Raw genomic sequence first — 20,352 nt, 5'->3', positions numbered from 1 at the left:
GCTGAGCACTGACGGCTCTCTTCCCAGAGGCGGATTCCAGAGGAGGCCGAGCGAGCGTCTGAGTCTGCCTTGCAGGATGGGCTTCAGCTCGGCGCCAGCAGGCGAGGGGGCGGGAAGGGGGAGTCCAATGACTGCGCTTCTTCATCTGGGATTAAACTGCTTCCTGTTTTTACTTTTAGGACGAATACCTTTCTCTCGTGGCCAGGCTCATTATCCATTTTCGAGACATTCGTAAGTAAGATTTCGCATTTCTGGGTTGTTGAGATCTCTGTGAGAGGCCAGCCCTGACGCTGCCTCGGCAGAGCTTTCTGGGCAGGCCGCGGTGCCTGAGTCAGAAGGTCTGTGTCACCTCACTTGCTTCTGGGAAGTTCTTCACTGCCTTGCATTTGATTCCAGATCCCCCATCCTCCCAGAGCCTTGGCCTCAAAAATGCTGATTCTAGCATCATGGAAATGCTGTCCTCAAAGTGGTCTAAACGGGTTGCTGTTTCACTTGCTCACTTAATCTCCCTTTTCACAGGGCTGTTGTTTTTACTTCTGGGAAGTTCTGTTTACCCTGGAACAGAAACTCTCTTCCCTAAAAGTTGATTTTATTGACCCATGGAGGCCAGAGACACTTAGGCATATGTTCCCTGCAGACTAGAAGCTTCTGAGGAGGACCTCCTGAGTCTGTACCCTGGCTCCCTGCTGTGGTGAGGGCCCCCGTGTTAACCTCACGTTGTGCCTCCTCTGATTCAGAGGGCCCAGTGTGGTTCTGTCAGCCAGGCAGTGGCCCCAGCTCTGCAGAAGTGAGTTGTCATTGCATCCTAGGGCCAGGGTCTTGGTGCTTGTGTGTGTTACGTGGAAGTATGTGGACACCAGGTGTTCCTGGATGGCCACAGCCTGTGAAGGAAACTGGGGCCAGCAGCTGCTCTGTGTTTTCAGCCAACAATGGCTCCTGCCCACTGCCGGTGCATAACCACCAAAGGCAGGCTTCTCTTGACATAGGCCTGTCCTTGGAGCACGTGCCTGGCGAGTCCTATTGCTATTACCCTGTGGGTTAGGGACAGGCAGCTGTACCTTCAGTGTGTTGCTGGGTCAAAGGGAGACATTGAGCACCCCGGAGCCTGGTAGGTTTTGCTTCTTTCCACACTAACTTTTCACCAGAATGGCCAGCAAAGTGAACTTCACTGATCTCACTTTCTCTGTGGTGTTGGAAAGTCGCTGGGATGTGTAAGAGGAGAAGGAGCAGCCCAGATGATCTGGCCCAGATGCGCTGGCAGACTCCGCATGTTCTGCTTTCAGGGACAGTGGCCTAGCTGGTGCACACAGTCCTGTGGGGCTCATGGGGTCATGGGAAGCAGCTGAACCGGAGGCTCAGGGCCCCATGACTGCTACAGAAATTCTCCGCTGGGCACTGGGGTCAGCTGGACTGGCTTCCAGCTGGCCGTGGACAGCCTCAGTTTCCTCATCTAGGTAACAGAGACACTGCCTCACCAGAGCGGGCTGCAAAGGGAGGCAGTGTCAAATCTCGGCACCACCCCAGCCCCGCCATGGGTTCCTGTAGTGTTCTTGTTATTTGTTTGCTCAGGGCTGAGGTGAGACTCTGGACCTGGGAAAAAGGAAAGCCAGAGTAGGCCCAGGGTCCCCAACCCCAGAGTGCTTCAGCCTTGTGGGCAGCTCCCTAAGGCCCCAGGTTGACCCCAGAACTACTCTGCACCCTCTGCCCCCAGGTCCCTTGTGGGGTCAGCGCTGCCAAGAGTGGAAACACTTCCCCCAGTAGCGGGGAGTACTAGGAGCTCCGTGGGGATTGAGGCTTGGGCAAATGCCTACAGAACTGACCTACCCATGGAAATATGCGGTTATGTAAAACTTTGTTTACTTTGGTTTTTTTGTTTGTGTTTTCATATAGATAACAAGAAATCTCAAGCTTCCGTCAGTGGTAAGAGTTTTCCCTTTTGAGTTAAAGTTTCTCCCCACTTTGGATTTGAGGTGGCAAGAATGACATAGTGCATGCCTCATGTGCCTGGGTTAACCTGTCACTAGAGGAGAATGCTTGTGGAGAGAGCTCTGGAGGGAGGAGGCTGACCAGCTGTGCCCTGACCTTTCCAGCCTTCGTCTTCCTGCAGACTGTGAAGTCACATGATCCTCCCCATCCTGTTTCACACAAATGCTGCCTTTGCCCAGCAAAAAGATAAACACTCACAAAGCTATTAAGACATTATCCAAAAGTGTTGAGCTCTCTGGTAGAGAATTATTATGCTGTTTTCAGTGTAATAATATGTAGTAGCATTTCTGAGAAAATGCTGTGAATTCACTTTTTTAAGTTACAAAGTTTCTTTGTAAATTTAGAAATCTGGCTGGGTGCTGTGGCTCATGCCTGTAATCCCAACACTTTGGGAGGCTGAGGCAGGCAGATCACTTGAGGTCAGGAGTTCGAGACCAGCCTGACCAACATGGTAAAACCCCATCTCTACTAAAAATACAAAAATAGCCGGGTGTGGTGGCACGCGTTGTAGTCCCAACTACTCAGGAGGCTGAGGCATGAGAATCGCTTGAACCTGGGAGGCTGAGGTTGCAGTGAGTTGAAATCGCACCACTGCACTCCAACCTGGATGACTGAGTGAGACTTCATCTCAAAAAAAAAAAAAAAAAAGTTTAAAAATCCATATTTTTAAATTTCAGGGTTTATCACATAAGGGGAATTCTGTCAATTAAGCCTTGGTCTCTGCTGACTAAGCTGCAAGGGAAGGGGTTTAACAGATCCAGGCTGGCCAACTGCATTCTGCCATTGGGAAGGGAGTGCACTGACCTCACAGGCTGCACGCCACTGTCTGCCCTGCCCTAGACAGTAGAGCTCTACATGCCAGCTGTCTCTGCCCGTGTGGGTCTCACCTCTCAGCCAGGACAGGGATTCTTGGCCAACTGGGGCTGAGCGGCAGCAAGGGCATGTGGCCAGAACATCTGGGCCCCTTGGCATTGGAGCATGGGGTCCTGGGCACCACCCAGTTGGGTGACATGGCGGTCCTGCCAGGACATACCTGTCTGTGGGTAGCTTTTTGCTATGAAGTCCACACTGTTGTGACAGTGGCATCCTTGTCCTTGGTTGTGGCATTGCTCACTGAGCTGCTGACCTGGTGGGCTTGGGACATTTCTCCTCAGTGCTCTGTGGAGCCCTCCTCTGCACCCCTCAGCTGTTCTGGCATGGTGGCCCTGCACACAGGGGCCCAGGCTGATTTGGACTCTGCAACAGCAGGAGTGGAGCTGTGTGTGCCTGTGGACTTGTGCCCTCCCTGGGAGAGCGTCCCCTGGCCACTGTGTTACCGCTTGCTCAGAAGGGCCCATCGTGCTTTGTATGCTCACCCAGCAGGAGGGCTGGACATCCAGGAGAGGCAGGGGTTGCCACCTGCCCTCAAGGCCTCAGCCCATCTTTAGTGTATCTGCAGGCATCAGAGAGGTCATTTGTCCCTTAACATTAGGACCCTGGTCCAGGCCAGGCTAGAGGTATGGGTCATGCAGTGACCAACACACCTGGCGTCCTAGCCGTTCGTATTTGGGAGTCTCCAGGAGCCTAGTCTCTTACTGCTTGGGGCTATGAGGGGATTGAGCCTGTAGGTAGGAGAGATCTGTGCTCTGTGAGCCTCACGCCCTTTGAACCATGGTCAGTCCGATAGGCCCTTTCCTGAGAAGCTCTGCCCTTGTGTTCCCACAGATCCTATGAATGCACTCCAGAGCCTGACTGGCGGACCCGCCGCGGGAGCCGCCGGAATTGGCATGCCTCCTCGGGGCCCGGGACAGTCTCTGGGCGGGATGGGTAGCCTTGGTGCCATGGGACAGCCAATGTCTCTCTCAGGGCAGCCGCCTCCTGGGACCTCGGGCATGGCCCCTCACAGCATGGCTGTCGTGTCTACGGCAACTCCACAGAGTGAGTACCACGCTTCTTGGAGGATTTGCCACTTTCCTTGCAAACGACAACACATTTTATTCCTGTGCTTATGATGGTATCAAGAAAAGCATGGAGAAGCTCCAAATCGCTCTGGTTTTTTTGTTTTTGTTTTTGTTTTTTAAATCTTTGTTGTATGTGGAGAGAAAAGGCTTCCAATTTTCGTTGAGCTCCCAGAGGGGTTAAGAGATGCTGGGCCCTCCTCCTCCTCCTAGCCCTGGGCAGGAGGGTGGGGATGGCCTGAGACTCCATCCAAAGGTTTGTGTTTTGTGGCTGAAATAGATACAGTGTGTTTCAGAGGGTTCTCAGCCACAAGGCAGGGCTGAGTGCCGGCAACCACAACTCCACTGTCTGCCCGAGCTCTGGGCACCATCTCTTCTAGTGCTGCCCTTGCCCCTTGGTCACCCTGGGTGTGGCTTGCAGCCATATTATCTTCTGGCGTCCTTTCTGTGAAGGAGACTCTGTGTCCTCTCCACACAGCTGCCGTGGTGGGAAACTGGGCTGTGATCAGGTGTTATAGGTGAACCAAAGCTGCTCTCAAGGGGAGGCAAAGAACCTCCCTCTTCTTTCCAGGACCTGTCTTTTGAGACGGGGTCTCGCTCTGTGGGCCACATTGGAGTGCAGTGGCACAATCACGGCTCACTGCAGCCTGGACATCGTGGGCTCAGGTGATCCTCACACCACAGCCTCCCAAGTAGCTGGGACTACAGGCTCACAGCACCACACCTGGCTGATATTTTGTATTTTTTGTAGAGATGGGACTTCACCATGTTGCCCAGGCTTATCTTGAACTCCTGGGCTCAAGCGATCTGCTCACCTCGGCCTCCCAAAGTGTTGGGATTACAGGCATGAGCCACCGCGCCCACCCTTAGGACCTATCTTGATGTATCCTTGAGTCCCGTCAACATTTCTTAGAGTGTGCTGTGCCCAGTGCAAAGTGCTTTAGTGTTTTTTTCCCCTTTCATTTAAGTTTTTATTTTTAAAATAGTTTAGGAGTCACAGGAAGTTGTGGAATAGCATAGAGAGTTCCCACATGCCCTTTACCCAGCTCTCCCCAATAATAATATCTTACATAGAACATTGTCAAAACCAAGAAATTAATGTTGAGGCAGTGTAATCACCTCAGTTAGAGACTTAACTTGGACTTCATCAGTTTTTTTTTTTTTTTTGAGACAGAGTTTCATTCTTGTTGCCCAGGCTGGAGTGCAATGGTGTGATCTCAGCTCACTGCAATTTCTGCCTTCCGGGTTCAAGCAGTTCTCTTGCCTCAGCCTCTGACTACCTGGGACTACAGGCGCCTGCTACCATGCCCAGCTAATTTTATATTTTTAGTGGAGATGGGGTTTCACTATGTTGGCCAGGCTGGTCTCAAACTCCTGACCTCAGGTGATCTTCTCTCCTGAGCCTCCCAAAGTGCTGGGATTACAGGCGTGAGCCATCACGCCCGGCCAACTTCATCAGTTTTTTTACACTCATTCTTGGGCTGCATATATGTGTATGTGTAGGTCTGTGAGATTTTACCACGTGTCAAATCAAGTAGCCATCACCACAATTGGCATGCGGAGCCGTTCCATTACCACCAACCAACTCTCTTGTGTTACCTCTCAGAGATCACGCCCTCCCTCCAGCCCTAAGCCGTGACAATTGCTGATCTATTGTGTGTCTCTGTAGTTCTGTCCCTTTGTGAATGTTGTATAAATGGACTAATACCATATGTGACTTTTTGAGACTGGCTTTTTAAATTCAATCTGATACCCTTGAGATCCACCCAGGTTTTATCAGTAATTCATTCCTTTTCATCACTAAGTAGTGTTCCATGGAACGGATTTTCCACAGTTTGCTTATTCATTCACCCATGAGGGACATTTGGGTTGTTTCCTGCTTTTGGCTACTATTATGCAAACAAAGCTGCTGTGGATATCTGTGTACAGGCTTCAGTGCTTCAATATATTTTTGTCACATATCCTTCATGATAACCCTATGAAGAGGGCAGCATCGCCCCCTCTGCTTTGTCAGTGTAGCAGCTGCTAACGAGAAGTGGAGTCACACCCCAGGCCAAGAGCTGGGATCGAAGCTGCTGCCTGACCCCATCCTCACACTCTTACACTATCCTGTGTCAGGTTTCCTCTTCTTTGAGGCCATAGGCATCCTCATTTCTACCCATTCCTGCTCTGGAATCTACCTCCATCCCGAGCCACCTTCCCTTCTCATACCTTAATTCTCCTCTTACTTCCTGTTGTCTAACTCTCAGCACATGCTGGTTTCCTCATCCTAGAACAATCTGCCTGGTTCTTTGTCCCAAGCTCTCATTAACTCACTCTTTTTAGCACATCAGATAAGTACACCAGCTGGGTTTAGGGAGGACCCACAGAAGTGCCGGCTCAACTTCCTTGTCACATTCTACTCTTGTGTACTGGGTGCATTTTTTTTTTTAATCATGAGCTTATACTTGATAATAAATTGTTTTTAAATGTATGAGTTTAGAATGCTCACATGAGTTGCCTTGTCATCCCACTTCAGAGACTTTGTCTTAAACAGTTCTTTATCAGAAGTTCAGTGGTGAAGCTTAATATCCTGCCCACGCCCTCCCCAGTCTGACCTTGGCCCACATCCTGTTTTTAGCTTCCAAGGGACCTGGTCTTCTGTGTGGCACTAGTTGAAAGTGACAGTGGGGGCCGGGCATGGTGGCTTATGCCTGTAATTCTAGCACTTTGGGAGGCTGAGGCGGGCGGGTCACGAGGTCAGGAGATCAAGACCATCCTGGCTAACACAGTGAGACCCCGTCTCTAATAAAAATACAAAAAATTAGCCGGGCATAGTGGTGGGCGCCTGTAGTCCCAGCTACTCGGGAGACTGAGGCAGGAGAATGGCATGAACCTGGGAGGCGGAGCTTGCAGTGAGCCGAGATTGTGCCACTGCACTCCAGCCTGGGCAACAGAGCGAGACTCTGTCTCAAAAGAAAAAGTTGCAGTGGATTCTCTACTTCAGGATCTTGTTACCACCTTTGTCAGAGACCAACTCTCCCTGCCCTTCACCACTTGCCTCCCTGGTCTCCCTGAAACTAGTGGTGTTGTCTGATGGGCATTTGATACCCCTTCCTGACACCTTTCCCAAAGACTACTGCATGATTAAGGCCTTTTCAGATCTTCATCTAGTGCCACCAAGAGGACAGAGCCTGGGTCAGAGGTTTTGCCAGGGACTCTCAAAGGGTAGGCCAGGGGACTTTGTGATAGTTTTCAGGTGACCCAGGTTAGTCGGAAAAGGCTGAAACTGCTGGTTGTTCCTATGGCTGGGGCTGCAGTACAGAGTTGGAAGCAAAGCTTTTCACTCTGTACATTTTTGTTTCTCGTGAGTTTTATACAACGTGTATGTAAAACCGACTTTAAAAATAATTTCTACTGCCAGTTGTGTGATGGACTGGGGTGCTGAGGACATGTCCTCCTCCTGGATAACTAGGTCCTGGTTAGGATGCACTTTGGAATGCTTGCCTGCAGAAGTTGGGAAGGCTGTGTCCTCCTGAGCCTTGGCCGCTGCAAGGTGGGGGAAAGAAAGCTTGGGATTCCTCTAGTCAGCCAGGATTTGTGCTGGGTCCTGTGTCACCCCCCATACCCCCCAGAAGCAGGTGCAGATTGGAGCAGGTGCAGATTGGAGGAACATGTCCCCAGTGTAAGACCTGTGACAGTTAGTTGCACATTAAGGTCAAGCAATCAGCATACAAAGATCACCAGCCATGAAGGGAAGGAGAGACACCATGAAGGCAAACAGAAATAATAGACACATGTAGGCATGACCACACATACAGGAACTGTTAGATATGGGCCATGGGGTATATAAAGAAATAAAGTGGAGAGCCTGGCATAGTGGCTCACAACTACACTCCTGGCTACTCGGGAGGCTAAGGCAGGAGGATTGCTTGAGGCCAGGAGTTTGAGGCTATGGTGAACTGTCATCGCACCACTGCACTCCAGCCTGGGGGACAGAACGAGACACCGTCTCTGAAAAAATAGAAAACAAAAAAGAAAAGAAAGAGCAGAAATTCAAATGAAAAAGCATCATCAGGAGCGATGAAGCAGATTTGAAAGGGAACCAAATGAAAGCTGTAGAAATGAGCAATATAATTATTGAACGAAGAAAGTGGATGAATAAACAGCGCATTAGATACAGCTGAAGAAAGAATTTGTGTAATAGAAGCCACATTTGACGAAATTATCTAGAATGTAGCACAGAGAAGAGCACATGGAGAATGTGAAAGCAAGGGTAAGAAATGAGGATAAGATCAGAAATTCTAATTGGCATCCAAGCAAAGCCCCAGAAGGATCAAATGGAGAGAATGGAAGAAAACAATATGTGAGGGGATAACTACTGAGAAAAGCCCATCTGGCCCCAACCAAGTTAGCCATCTCATCTGCTGTGAGACTGCAGAGCACCAAAGGCCAGAGGAATGTCTTAGAAATAGCCAGTTCCTGCAAAGGAGCAATGAGTACACTCAGCAGTGGAATCAGAAAGATAATAGAATATTGTTAAAGCATTGAGAATAGAGCTGCCAGTCACATTTGTATGCCAACAAGACTCAAGGATGTGGAAAGCAAGCCATTTTTAGATAAACCTAGCCTTAGAGACCATCACTAAAAGATTTTCTAAAGGATATATCTTTTTTTCTCCTTTTTTCAATAAGCCTTTTGCACTCTTAGATATATTCTTTTGTTTATCCTCTCCTCTTCCCTCTCAGGTGATACAAGGTAAAATGGGAAAAGAAACGTTGAGCATAGGTGATAGTAAATGTGTATAAATCTAAAGCAGTGATTCTCACCCAGGGTGATGTTCCACCACAGGGGATATTTGACAATGTCTGGAGACATTTTGGGGTGTCACTACTGTGGGGATGCTGCTGGTGCGTAATGGGTGGAGACCAGAGGTGCTGCTAACCATCTTACAAACACAGGTCAGCCCTCCCACAACATAGAATCTTCTGGGTCAAGTGTCAGTAGTGAAAAGGTTGAAAATCCCTGGTGTAAATAAAAATTTACCTCTGTAAAATAAAACAGTCAGGCTAACCTCCATACAGACTTGCCACATTCCAAGCACTATTTCATTTCTTTTCTATTATTATTAGTATTATTATTATTATTATCGAGATGGAATCTCGCTCTGTCAACAGGCTGGAGTGCAGTGGTGCAATCTCGGCCCACTGCAACCTCCACCTCGCAGGTTCAAGCGATTCTCCTGCCTCAGCCTCCCGAGTAGCTGGGACTACAGGCGCGCCACTACGCCCAGCTAATTTTTGTATTTTTAGTAGAGATGGGGTTTCACCATGTTGGCCAGGATGTTCTCGATCTCCTGACCTTGTGATCTGCCCTCCTCGGCCTCCCAAAGTGCTGGGATTACAGGCATGAGCCTCCGCGCCTGGCCTAGTATTATTATTATTTATAGAGCTGGGGTCTCCTTATGTTGCCCAGGCTGGTCTGGAATTTCTGGGCTCAGGCGATCTGCTGCCTTGGCTATCCAAAGTGCGAGATTACGGGCATGAGCCACGGCACCCAACCCCAGGGACTATTTTGAGTGTTTTACTTACATAATAGATTATTTAATTCTTAGTCCAGTGTGTGGAGTAGGTACTATTATTGCATTTTCTAACAGGGAAAACTGAGGCAATGAGCAGTGACAGAGTTGAGGTTTTGAGTCCAGGCAGCCTAGCTTGGAGGCTGTATCCCTAGCCTCAAATCCATCCAGCCTCTTAATAGAATATCTGCTGTGAAGAGTTAAGATCAACAAAATATGAAATAAATGCAAGTCAGCAGGGAGATAGAGTGTGAATATCGGTTCTGTCGGGTACATATAAAACCTACTTTAAAAAGTAGTAAATTTGGGAAATGCTAAAATATTGATGAGGTTTATACTTTAAGTTAAATATGCATGATAAAATTGAAAAATTATTGCTAAAACAATGGAAATAATTCATAAAATTGAAGATCAATAGAAAAAATAGGATAAGGCAGAAATCCAGATAATACAAAGTTCAATCCAATCATCCAATAAAAATGCAATCAAAAAAGACAAGCTTAGAAAAGGAAAGACAAAGGCCGGGTGCGGTGGCTCACACCTGTAATCCCAGCACTTTGGGAGGCTGAGTCAGGCAGATCATGAGGTCAGGAGATTGAGGCGATCCTGGCCAACATGGTGAAACGCTGTCTCTCCTAAAAATACAAAAAGTTAGCTGGGCATGGTGGTGCGTGCCTGTAATCCTAGCTACTTGGGAGGCTGAGGCAGGAGAATCGCTAGAACCCGGGAGGCGGAGGTTGCAGTGAACCGAGATCGCGCCACTGCACTCCAGTCTGGTGACAGAGTGAGACTCCATCTCGAAAAGAAAAGGAAAGACAAATATTAGTAGAAAATAAGTTTAAAAATATAAGTAATAATAAATGTGAGTGGACTAAACTTTTCTGCTGAAAGATAGGAAATGTGAGAACAAATGGAAATGAAACAGCACAGTTGTTTTATTGTTAGAAGAAACACACACCTACAATGAAACATGTGGAAGGATTTAAAAATAAAAGATGAAGAAAGGCCAAGTGCAGTGGCTCACGTCTGTAATCCCAACACTTTGGGAAGCTGAGGTGGGAGGATCACTTGAGCCCAGGAGTTCAAGACCAACCTCGGCAAAATAGGAGACCCCATCTCTACATAAAATTTAAAAATTACCTGTAGGTACACTTGAGATGCTGAGGTAAGAGGATCACTTGAGCCCAGGAGGTCAAGACTGCAGTGAGCCATGATTGCACTATTGCACTCCAGCCTGGGCTGCAGTGAGACCCTATCTCAATCAATCAGTCAATAAAATTAGCTGAGTGTGGTGGTACACACCTGTAGTCCCATCTACTTGTGAGGCTGAGGTAAGAGGATCGCTTGCTTGAGCCTGGAACGCTGAGGCTGCAATGAGCCATGATGGAGACACTGCATTCCAGCCTGGGTGACAGAGCAAAATCCTGTCTCAAAAAGAAACAAAAAAAAAAGATGAAGAAAGATGTATTGGGCAATTACTTCAATTACATCTCTTTGTTATTGATAAACAGACCAAAAAATTCATTTACAGAAAATTTGAACAGTGTAATAAACAACTTAATCTAAGCATATGATGGAACAATATGTTTATAAAAATAAATCATAAAGCAAGCTTCAACAATTTCAGAAAATTTAAAAGTATTGTCATACTTTTTGTTGTTGTTGTTTTGAGACAGAATCTCACTCTGTCACCCAGGCTGGAGTGCAGTGACGCGATCTCGGCTCACTGCAACCTCTGCCTCCCGGGTTCAAGCAATTATCCTGCCTCAGCCTCCTGAGTAGCTGGGATTACAGGCACGCACCACCATGCCCGCTAATTTTTGTATTTTTAGTAGAGATGGGTTTTTGCCATGTTTGCCAAGCTGGTCTCAAACTCCTGACCTCAAGTGATCCTCCTGCCTGAGCCTCCCAAAGTGCTAGGATTAGAGGTGAGAACCACCGTGCCCCGCCAGTCATACATGTTTTATGAATGTCAAATAGAGTTAGAAATCTGTCACAAAATAAAAATTTTTTACACTTGGCCAGGCACAGTGACCCAGGCCTGTAATCTCAATACTTTGTGAGGTCGAGGCAGGAGGATCACTTGAACCCAGGAGTTTGAGATCAGCCTGGGCAACAAAGTGAGACTGTCTCTATAAAAATTTTACAAATTAGTTGGGTGTGGTGGCATGCACCTGTAGTTCCAGCTACTCGGGAGGCTGAGGCAGGAGGGTCGGTCACTTAAGCCCAGGAGGTCAAGGGTGCAGTGAGCCATGATGGTACCACTTCAGTCCAGACTAGGCAACAGAGTGAGACCTCATCTCAAAAAAAAAAAAAAATCTTACACCCATCAGAATTGCTAAAATGAATAGTGACAGCCTCAAGTGTTGGTGACAGAGAAACTGAATCACTCATATATTGCTGGTGAGAATGTAAAGTGGTTTTACCTTCTTTCAAAATGAAATATGCAACTCAGCAGTTATACTCTTGGGTATTTTTCCTAGAGAAATGAAAACCTCGCATAAAAACCCATGCACGAATTTTAACAGCAGCTTTATTTGTGGTAGCCCAAATCTACAGTTACCCAAATGTCCTTCATGTAGATCGTTAAACACACTGTGAGGTGCTTGTACCATGGAATACCCTGGCAGTACTGTTGCTAGAACTACAACCTGTATGCTGAATGTAAAAAGCCGATCCCAAAAAGGTTCATACTGTATGGTTCCATTTTTGAAATATTATATATAATTTTGAAATGACAAAATTTTAGAAATGGAGGATGCTGCGGTGGTTGCCAGAGTTTGCGGGTCAGGGTTGCTGAGAGAGGTGGTGTGGGGACTGTGTAGTGTATTGACTGGTGGTGACTGAACCCACCCAGGTGGTTAAATTGTCCAGAACTTAGTACACACACCCACACAAGTGAGCACACATCGTGGTTATGATACCTTGTAATTTTGTAGAATGTTACCATTGGAGGAAACTGGGCAAAGTATACAAAGGATCTCTCTGTATTTCTTTAATAGAGCTTTATTGAGACATAATTCTCATTAGCATACAATTCACCCATCTGAAGTGCTCCACTCGGTAGGTTTTAGTGTAATTCACAGAGTTGTGCAGCCATCAGCACAATTTTAGAACATTTTTATGTTCACCCCAAAAGAAACCTCACCTCAGAAAATCTTGTAATTGACTGTTCATATAAGCAGTTTTCATAATAGCCACAAAGTAGAAGCAGCCCAAATGTTCATCACAGGAAATCGGTGTAGTAGAATATTATTTGGCGATAAAAATAACAGAAAAACTGATACATGCCACAACATGGGCGAACTCGTAAATACTATGCTAAAGAAGCTAGTCACAAAAGAGCACATGTTCGGTGCCATTCGTACAAAGAGTCCAGAAGTGGCCAATCCACAGAGACAGAGAGGAGATTACTGATTGCCAGAGTCTAGGCTTCTTATCTATCCAAAAGACTTAGTTGTCTCTTTTGTTTTCTCTTTGGTTATTATAGAGTAACTCATGATAGGAAATCCCAAAATCAACACAAATGCTACTTCGTATTCTATCTTTCTGTCTGTGGTAAATGGAACTTTCAGATTCCAGCGGCAGCCGTGGCAGTGGGGCTTTTGCTGGCTGTTTTGTCCGTTGCTGTGCAGCCCAGCGTTTCTGGGAATTTGCCGTGTGGACTGACTGGCGACTCTGGTCTTTTCTCAGCCCAGCTGCAGCTCCAGCAGGTGGCGCTGCAGCAGCAGCAGCAACAGCAGCAGTTCCAGCAGCAGCAGCAGGCGGCGCTACAGCAGCAGCAACAGCAGCAACAGCAGCAGTTCCAGGCTCAGCAGAGTGCCATGCAGCAGCAGTTCCAAGCAGTAGTGCAGCAGCAGCAGCAGCTCCAGCAGCAGCAGCAGCAGCAGCATCTAATTAAATTGCATCATCAAAATCAGCAACAGGTACCAGGTCCCCTGTTTCTGCTCTTGGCCTTCCTCCTGCAGTGTGAGCCCTGGGCTGGCATCAGCCACGATGCTGGGTGCAGTGCCCAGAGCCAGCCGAGGGTTCTCTTGACACGTGTGCCTGCCCTTTTCCATGGGCTTCTCAAAAAGTCTGGGACAAGGCCGGGCCCAGTGGCTCATGCCTGTAATCCCAGCACTTTGGGAGGCCAAGGCAGGTGGATCACCAGGTCAGTCAGCAGTTCGAGACCAGTCTGGCCAGCATGGTGAAACCCCATCTGTACTAAAAATACAAAAAATTAGCTGGACATGGTGGCACACACCTATAATCCCAGCTATTTGGGAGGCTGAGGCAGGAGAATCGCTAGAACCTGGGAGGCGGAGGTTGCAGTGAGCTGAGATTGCTCCAGCCTGGGCGACAGCGAAACTCCATCTCAAAAAAAAAAAAAAAGGAAAAGAAAAGTCTGGGACAGGCAGGAGAAACAGGCCCTGACTCACTAGGAAGGTTCTGTGATCGAGCCCTTCCATTTGGGCTCGGGGCATCTGGCAGTGGGCCTCCTGTGTGCTTCAGGGGCTGCGAGGGATTCAAACAAGAGTGAGCTGAAGCAAGAAGTGAGACGAACACTCTGAGGCTTGGGACTACTTGAGCCATTGTGGGCCATTTTGGCTGAGGACACTTGTGCCTCCTGTTTACCTCTCTGTCCTGGGTTCTGGGCTCAGTGTTAGTCGACCTCCAGCTGGTGTTCCGTGAGGTGATGGTGATGTCATGTTAGCACCACTGCTTCTCAGAAGTTGTTCAGCTTCCCATGGTTTCCATAGAGAGTCTAGACGTGTTAAACATCTGCCCTCACAGCAGGTCTTGGTTGGGAGAAGAAAGCCCCAAAGGGCCCCCACCACCCTCCCACCCCTTCAGGCCTCAGCTTGCTGGGCTTCTCTGGATCTTGGCGCCCCTCTCCCAGAGCTGACAGTGCATCTGCAGCCACACTTTTCCTTCTCATGCTGACAAGCAGACCTTGACTGTCACCGTGAGGCTCATGCCACTGACCTATAGGGGCAAAGCAAGCATCGTTGCAGAGGCTTCAGAAATCTGCAGTTGCCCCAGCTTTTATCCTAGCTTCCATGGAGCTGTACCTATTTGTTGTCACCTTTTGCTGAAGCTTTTAGGTATGCCCTTTGAACCATCCTAGTAGAATGGTAGACCAGAGCCCAGGCACATACTTGGTGCCTCCTCGGTGTCAGGAAGGCAGCTGGTGTTGGCCTCAGGGGCCCAGAGCCTTTCTGTGGGAGATGTGCCCCTCCCCATGTGAGTGAGAGGTCAGCCTGTCGGCCCAGGAAGGCCTTTTTTTTTTTTGAGACTTTTTTTTGAGTCTTACACTGTTGCCCAGGCTGGAGTGCAGTGGTGTGATCTCGGCTCACTGCAACCTCTGCCCCGCCAGTTCAAGTGATTCTCCTGCCTCAGCCTCCCAAGTAGCTGGGATTACAGGTGTGAGCCACCATGCCTGGCTAATTTTTGTATTTTTAGTAGAGACAGGGTTTCGCCAGGTTGTCCAGGCTGGTCTCGAACTCCTGACCTCAGGTGATCTGCCCGCCTCGGCCTCCCAAAGTGCTGGGATTACAGGCGCGAGCCACTGCACCCAGCCAGGAAGGCCTTCTTGATGGCTCTGCAGATGGCCACTTGGGCTTCCTGGGGCCCAGACTGTCACAGGGAGGAGCTGGTGCCACAGAGGCAGATGAGTGATAACCAAGTGCTGCTTGTTCTGTCTCTAGATACAGCAACAGCAACAGCAGCTACAGCGAATGGCACAGCTGCAGCTCCAGCAACAGCAACAGCAGCAGCAGCAGCAGCAACAGCAGCAGCAGCAGGCTTTGCAGGCCCAGCCGCCAATTCAGCAGCCACCGATGCAGCAGCCACAGCCTCCGCCCGCCCAGGCTCTGCCCCAGCAGCTGCAGCAGATGCATCACACACAGCACCACCAGCCACCACCACAGCCCCAGCAGCCTCCAGTTGCTCAGAACCAACCATCACAACTCCCGCCACAGTCGCAGACCCAGCCTTTGGTGTCGCAGGCGCAAGCTCTCCCTGGACAAATGTTGTATACCCAACCACCACTGAAATTTGTGAGTACCTATGGCCCGCAGTGGAGCACATGCAGCCTGTGGCTCTGTCAGCAGTAGTTTCTAGGCTCTTTGGCTAGAGATAGCATGTCCTATTCTTCAAGTGCTGAGGCTTCAGGCAGCCCCCACCCCTTGCCAGTCCTGCCGACTCTAGCATGGCTCAGCAGGGAAGCATGTGTTTTGCATTTTGTGTTCTGAGAGCTGCTTCTGCACCCCGCACAGGGTGCTGCTGCTGCTGCTGGGGCACCAAGTTGCATTCCAAGCAGTGGGCTGATTGCAGCAGTTCTGTGGGCCCTTTCAGGGTGTGAGCACTTCGACTGATGAGCACCACATGAAAAGATGTGCCAGCTCTGTCAGTGTCTGGTGGTTTGCCAACTGCTCAGAGTTAATGTTCTAAGCAAATATCTTTTTTTTTTCTTTACACTCTGCCAAGTCTCAGGAGAACAAAGTTCATTACTATATTTTTGAGAGGAGTATTAATATAAAATACTGTTATTCCCAGTTTCATTTTGTATCTCTGCACAAAGCCAGTCTACTCAGTGGCAGGCACAGAGGACAGAGTATGATCACCAGGATGAAGGTAGCTGCATCAAGGGGCCATTTGGACAACTCTTTGGTTCCCTTGGTTTTTGTGGCCTTTTCTATTTGTGATTCACGAGTGGAATGGGGCCTGAGGCAAATGTGGGGGTGAACAAGAGGCCTCATAGGCAGGCTGAAAGCCTAGGAGAATTGTGAGGAGCAGAGATATGCTCACTCATCTGTCACCTGGGAGTCGACACACTGCCTGACCCCTGGGACTGTGCAGACTGAAACCCTTGTGTGCTGCGTGGTGGAATGTGCCCTGGCAGGGTTTGCCCTGGTGGCTTGGAGATGTCTAAGGAAGAGCCCCCTGCATGGTGGTGCGGGCCTGTCTCGTCCTTCTGGAGGCCCCTCCATGCAGTGGCTCCACAGTTGCCCCTTTTGCCCAAGCTTGCCCCCCACCCCCCAACCCCCACTTTTTTTTTTTTGAAGACAGGGTCTCTCTCTGTTGTCCGGGCTGGTGTGCACTGATGTGATCAGACCTCCCTCGCTCAAGAGATCCTCCCACCTCAGCCTCCCAAGTAGCTGGGGCTGTAGGTGTGCATCCCCACACCTAGCCAAATTTTTGTGTATTTTGTAGATATGGGGTTTGGCCGTGTTGCCCAGGCTAGTCTTGATCTCCTGGGCTTAAGCGGTCCACTGGCCTCGGCCTCCCAGAATGCTGAGAATACAGACAGGAGCTACTATGCCCTGCCCTCTGCTGGCCGGCTGACACAGCTTTCCTTCAAGGAATCAGGCTGAGTGAGGCTCTTGTGGACCATCAGCATGCTTGGCCCAGAGGATGAGCAGGCTAGGCTGTAAGCTCTGCATTGGAAGTCGTCAGTGCTTGTGGTGATAGCTGGTGCTGAGGGATGTGTGGAGACATCCCAGTGGGAGGGCCACACTGCCACTTGCCAGAATTGGATTTGAGCTAATGGGATCCTAGATGGCCAGTAAGGTGACATCACAGCACATGAGATCATGAAAGTCCCATTCCTCATCTCAAGAAAGGCTCCATTTCCTAAGCTCCCACAGGAAGACTGGGCTCTGCTCTCTGACCCAGGTGGCTCCAAATCACATTCTCTCTTTCTCCCTCAAGGTCCGAGCTCCGATGGTGGTGCAGCAGCCCCCAGTGCAGCCCCAGGTGCAGCAGCAGACAGCAGTACAGACAGCTCAGGCTGCCCAGATGGTTGCTCCCGGAGTCCAGGTGAGGGCCTGGGGATGGAGGGCTCCATAGTCACCAGCAGGTGCATGTTCACCTGCGCATGGAGTGCTACAGCAAGGGTTCTGGTTGGATTAGGGGCTGGGGGCTAAGTTGGTAAAGCAGGGGCTTCTCTCCCCCTTGCACTCTGCAAGACACCCCTGGAGTCCTTGGGGTGGGCAGCTGTGCTTGGTCATGTCTAGGACCCACCAGCCGCATAGTGCGTGTTGTTTCCAGCTTTGCTTGGGCATCCTTCATTATCCCTCTTCCTTGCCACTCTGAGTGACTCTGGGAACATGTATCAGAGAGTAGAAGGCTGCAGTTTTCTCCTCACCTCTCATGTTCCATTTGAGAGTCTGAGTACAGAGCTGACCAGGGTGGAGGGCAGCTTTCTAGACGCTCGGAAGCAGATGGGAGCCACATGCAGCGGGAGCGTGGGAGAGGGCATCCTGGTGCTCACCTGCACTCAGGGACTCCGGTGCTGTGTGGTGAGAAGCGTGCCGCTCCCACATTGCTGAGCTTGCTGGTGTGTCACATGTGTGGAATGTGTGTGTGTGTCACGTGTCAGTGGAATGCAGATGGCCTTGTCTGGCCTCCTAGTGTCCTGGGATTGGAGGCCCAGGGTTTCTGTACCTTCTCCTATAACCCCTCCTCTCCTTCTTGTGGGGAGACATACAGTCTGGGGCTTCAGTTTTTCCTCTTTTCACATGATGGTGGAAACACTGTTGGTCCTGACTCGGAGGGGGCGTTGGCTTCAGAAAGAGTCAGAATGTGCTAGTTGATGTGGTAAGACTGTGGCTGGGTCCCAGCCCACAGCTGGCAGTGCGCCTGCACTTTGCTGTCATCTTAAGGGTACATGGCCTTGTGGTTTTCTGCAGGCCTGCTGGGCGCAGCACCTGGGTGCACAGTGCCGCGTGGCAGGCTTCATCTCACACCTTGGGGGTGCTCAGTAATGTCCTTCATGGTGCCTGCTATCTCTTTTAAGTCCCTGGGAAGCTGCCTGAGGAGAGAATCTGAGGTGTTTGGCTACAGCTGAGGTTAGCATCCTACCTTGGCATGGCACCAAATGACTTGGGGCCAGGGTCCCCATGTTACATTCTTACATGTTAGGTGGAGCCCTGTATGAAACACATCACAGAACTCACATTTACTTACAGCTGGGGGAGGCTGACCACTTCGTGTGACGAGGTTGGAGGTCTCTGCCACCTCCCTGTGTGTCTCGGCATGTCCTCAGGCCTCGTTGGGGGGCTCCCTTGTCCTGGTCTCATGCAGAGGAAGGACGTGGTGTGTTCAGAGTCAGCTTAGTGGTGGCACATAGTGACTGCCCACCCAGTGGAAGCTGCTGCCTTTGCCTCTGTGGACCGTCGATCCTCTGTTCAGGACCTCACTTCGTGGAAACTTTTTTTTTTTTTTTTTTTGAGATAGAGTCTTGCTCTGTCGCCAGATTGGAGTACAGTGGCACGATCTTGGCTCACTGCAACCTCTGCCTCCTGGGTTCAAGTGATTCTTCTGCCTCAGGTTCCTGAGTAGCTGGAACTACAGGCACGTGCCATCACACCTGGCTAATTTTTGTATTTTTAGTACAGACAGGGTTTCATCATGTTGGCCAGGATGGTCTCCATCTCTTGACCTCGTGATCCGCCAGCCTTGGCCTCCCAAAGTGCTGAGATTACAGGCATGAGCCACCGCGCCCAGCTGGAAACTTCTATACCGCAGGTCAAGCCCAGCAGGAAAGTGAGAACTGCTCTTTTCTTTATTTCTTTTTTTTTTTTTTTTTGAGACAGAGTCTCACTCTGTCATCCAGGCTGGATTGCAGTTTTGCGATCTTGGCTCACTGCAACCTCTACCTCCTGGGTTCAGGCAATTCTTGTGCCTCAGCCTCCCAAGTAGCTGGGACTACAGACGCACACCACCACACCTGGCTAATTTTTGTATTTTTAGTAGCGATAGGCTTTCACCACGGTGACCAGGCTGGTTCGAACTCCTGACCTCAAGTGATTCACCAGCCTCAGCCTCCCAAAGTGCTGGGATTACAGGCATAAGCCATCACGCCCAGCCTAGAACTTCTCTTCTCTTTTCTTTTCTTTTTTTTTTTTGACAGAGTCTTGCTCTGGCTAGAGCAAGGCTAGAGTGGCTGGAGTGCAGTGGTGCAATCTTGGCTCACTACAACCTCTGTCTCCAAGGTTCAAGCAGTTGTCCTGTCTTTACTCCCAAGTAGCTGGGACTACAGGCATGCACCACTATACCCAGCTAATTAATTTTTTTTCCTCTTGTATTTTTAGTAGAGATGGGCCAGGCTGGTCTTAAGCTCCTGACTTCAAGTGATCCACCTGCCTCAGCCTCCCAAAGTGCTGGGATTACAGGCGTGAGCCACTGTGCCCAGCCGAATTTTCCTTTTCTTTCCATTTCTTGGTATTTGGAAAGTGAATAGCCATGGAGCAGCCAGTGTTTTCAGCTGGTGCAGGCCCAGCTGGTATGTTCGTTAGGCTTCTAGCTCAAGGAAGTGTCCACTCTGCAGTCTCGCTGGCATCCCATCACCTTCCAGAAGCAGGATGCCAGCTGTATGTGCTCATGGCCCATGCTGAGCCTGTCCTTGGGCTGCTGGTCTTCCTGTCGGTTTCTCCACCCCTTGTTTCAGGTGGAGGTCCCTGCCCGGCTGGCACAGGAAGGAGGATGGAGAGTGGTTACCACTGTGGTTCGTTGCCGAGTGAGTTTGGTGTTTTAAGGATCATTGCCCACCTGCCCTGTGGCACCATGTGCTGCTGTGCAGGGGATTCCCAAGTGCTAGTGGCAGAGGAGCCTTGTAGTTTCTCAAAGTCCAGCAGTGGGTAGGGAGTATCTATGAGGTGCTTCTCAGTCCAGATGTGGCACCTTGAAATTCTGTAACCCGCATTCTGCTGGTTTTCTCTCAGAGCTTGGTCTTGCCTTGTTGCAAGCAGTGCAGTTTCTTGGGGGCTAATTGGGCACCCTCACTGCCTTGTTCCACCAATAGCAGCGCCCCCTGCTGGGGGATGGGGAGGGTTGGTCACAGCAAGCCCTCTGAGGGGTCATCTGGATTCATGATCTTCTTTCGAA

At 49.7% G+C, this 20,352-nt stretch overlaps 1 protein-coding gene across 7 annotated transcripts in view; it reads left to right on the top strand.

The window, feature by feature from the left end:
• The window catches only part of MED15 (mediator complex subunit 15), a 91,026-nt gene that overhangs the window by 54,797 nt on the left and 15,877 nt on the right, over positions 1-20,352 (top strand). For 3 of the 7 annotated variants that reach the window (XM_063662806.1, XM_054469131.2, XM_063662808.1), the window contains 6 exons: positions 180-231; positions 1,891-1,920; positions 3,691-3,903; positions 13,174-13,406; positions 15,171-15,521; positions 17,176-17,283. In XM_063662806.1, coding sequence (XP_063518876.1) covers positions 180-231; positions 1,891-1,920; positions 3,691-3,903; positions 13,174-13,406; positions 15,171-15,521; positions 17,176-17,283 — 987 coding nt within the window. The remainder of the gene's footprint in view (positions 1-179; positions 232-1,890; positions 1,921-3,690; positions 3,904-13,173; positions 13,407-15,170; positions 15,522-17,175; positions 17,284-20,352) is intronic. The other 4 variants (XM_054469134.2, XM_054469133.2, XM_063662809.1 and 1 more) reach the window with 2 other exon arrangements.

This window comes from Pongo pygmaeus, chromosome 23 (assembly GCF_028885625.2).
Source record: "Pongo pygmaeus isolate AG05252 chromosome 23, NHGRI_mPonPyg2-v2.0_pri, whole genome shotgun sequence".
NCBI classification, from domain to species: domain Eukaryota; kingdom Metazoa; phylum Chordata; class Mammalia; order Primates; family Hominidae; genus Pongo; species Pongo pygmaeus.
Note: the sequence above shows the minus strand (reverse complement) of the source record. Positions and strands in the feature narration are given on the sequence as shown.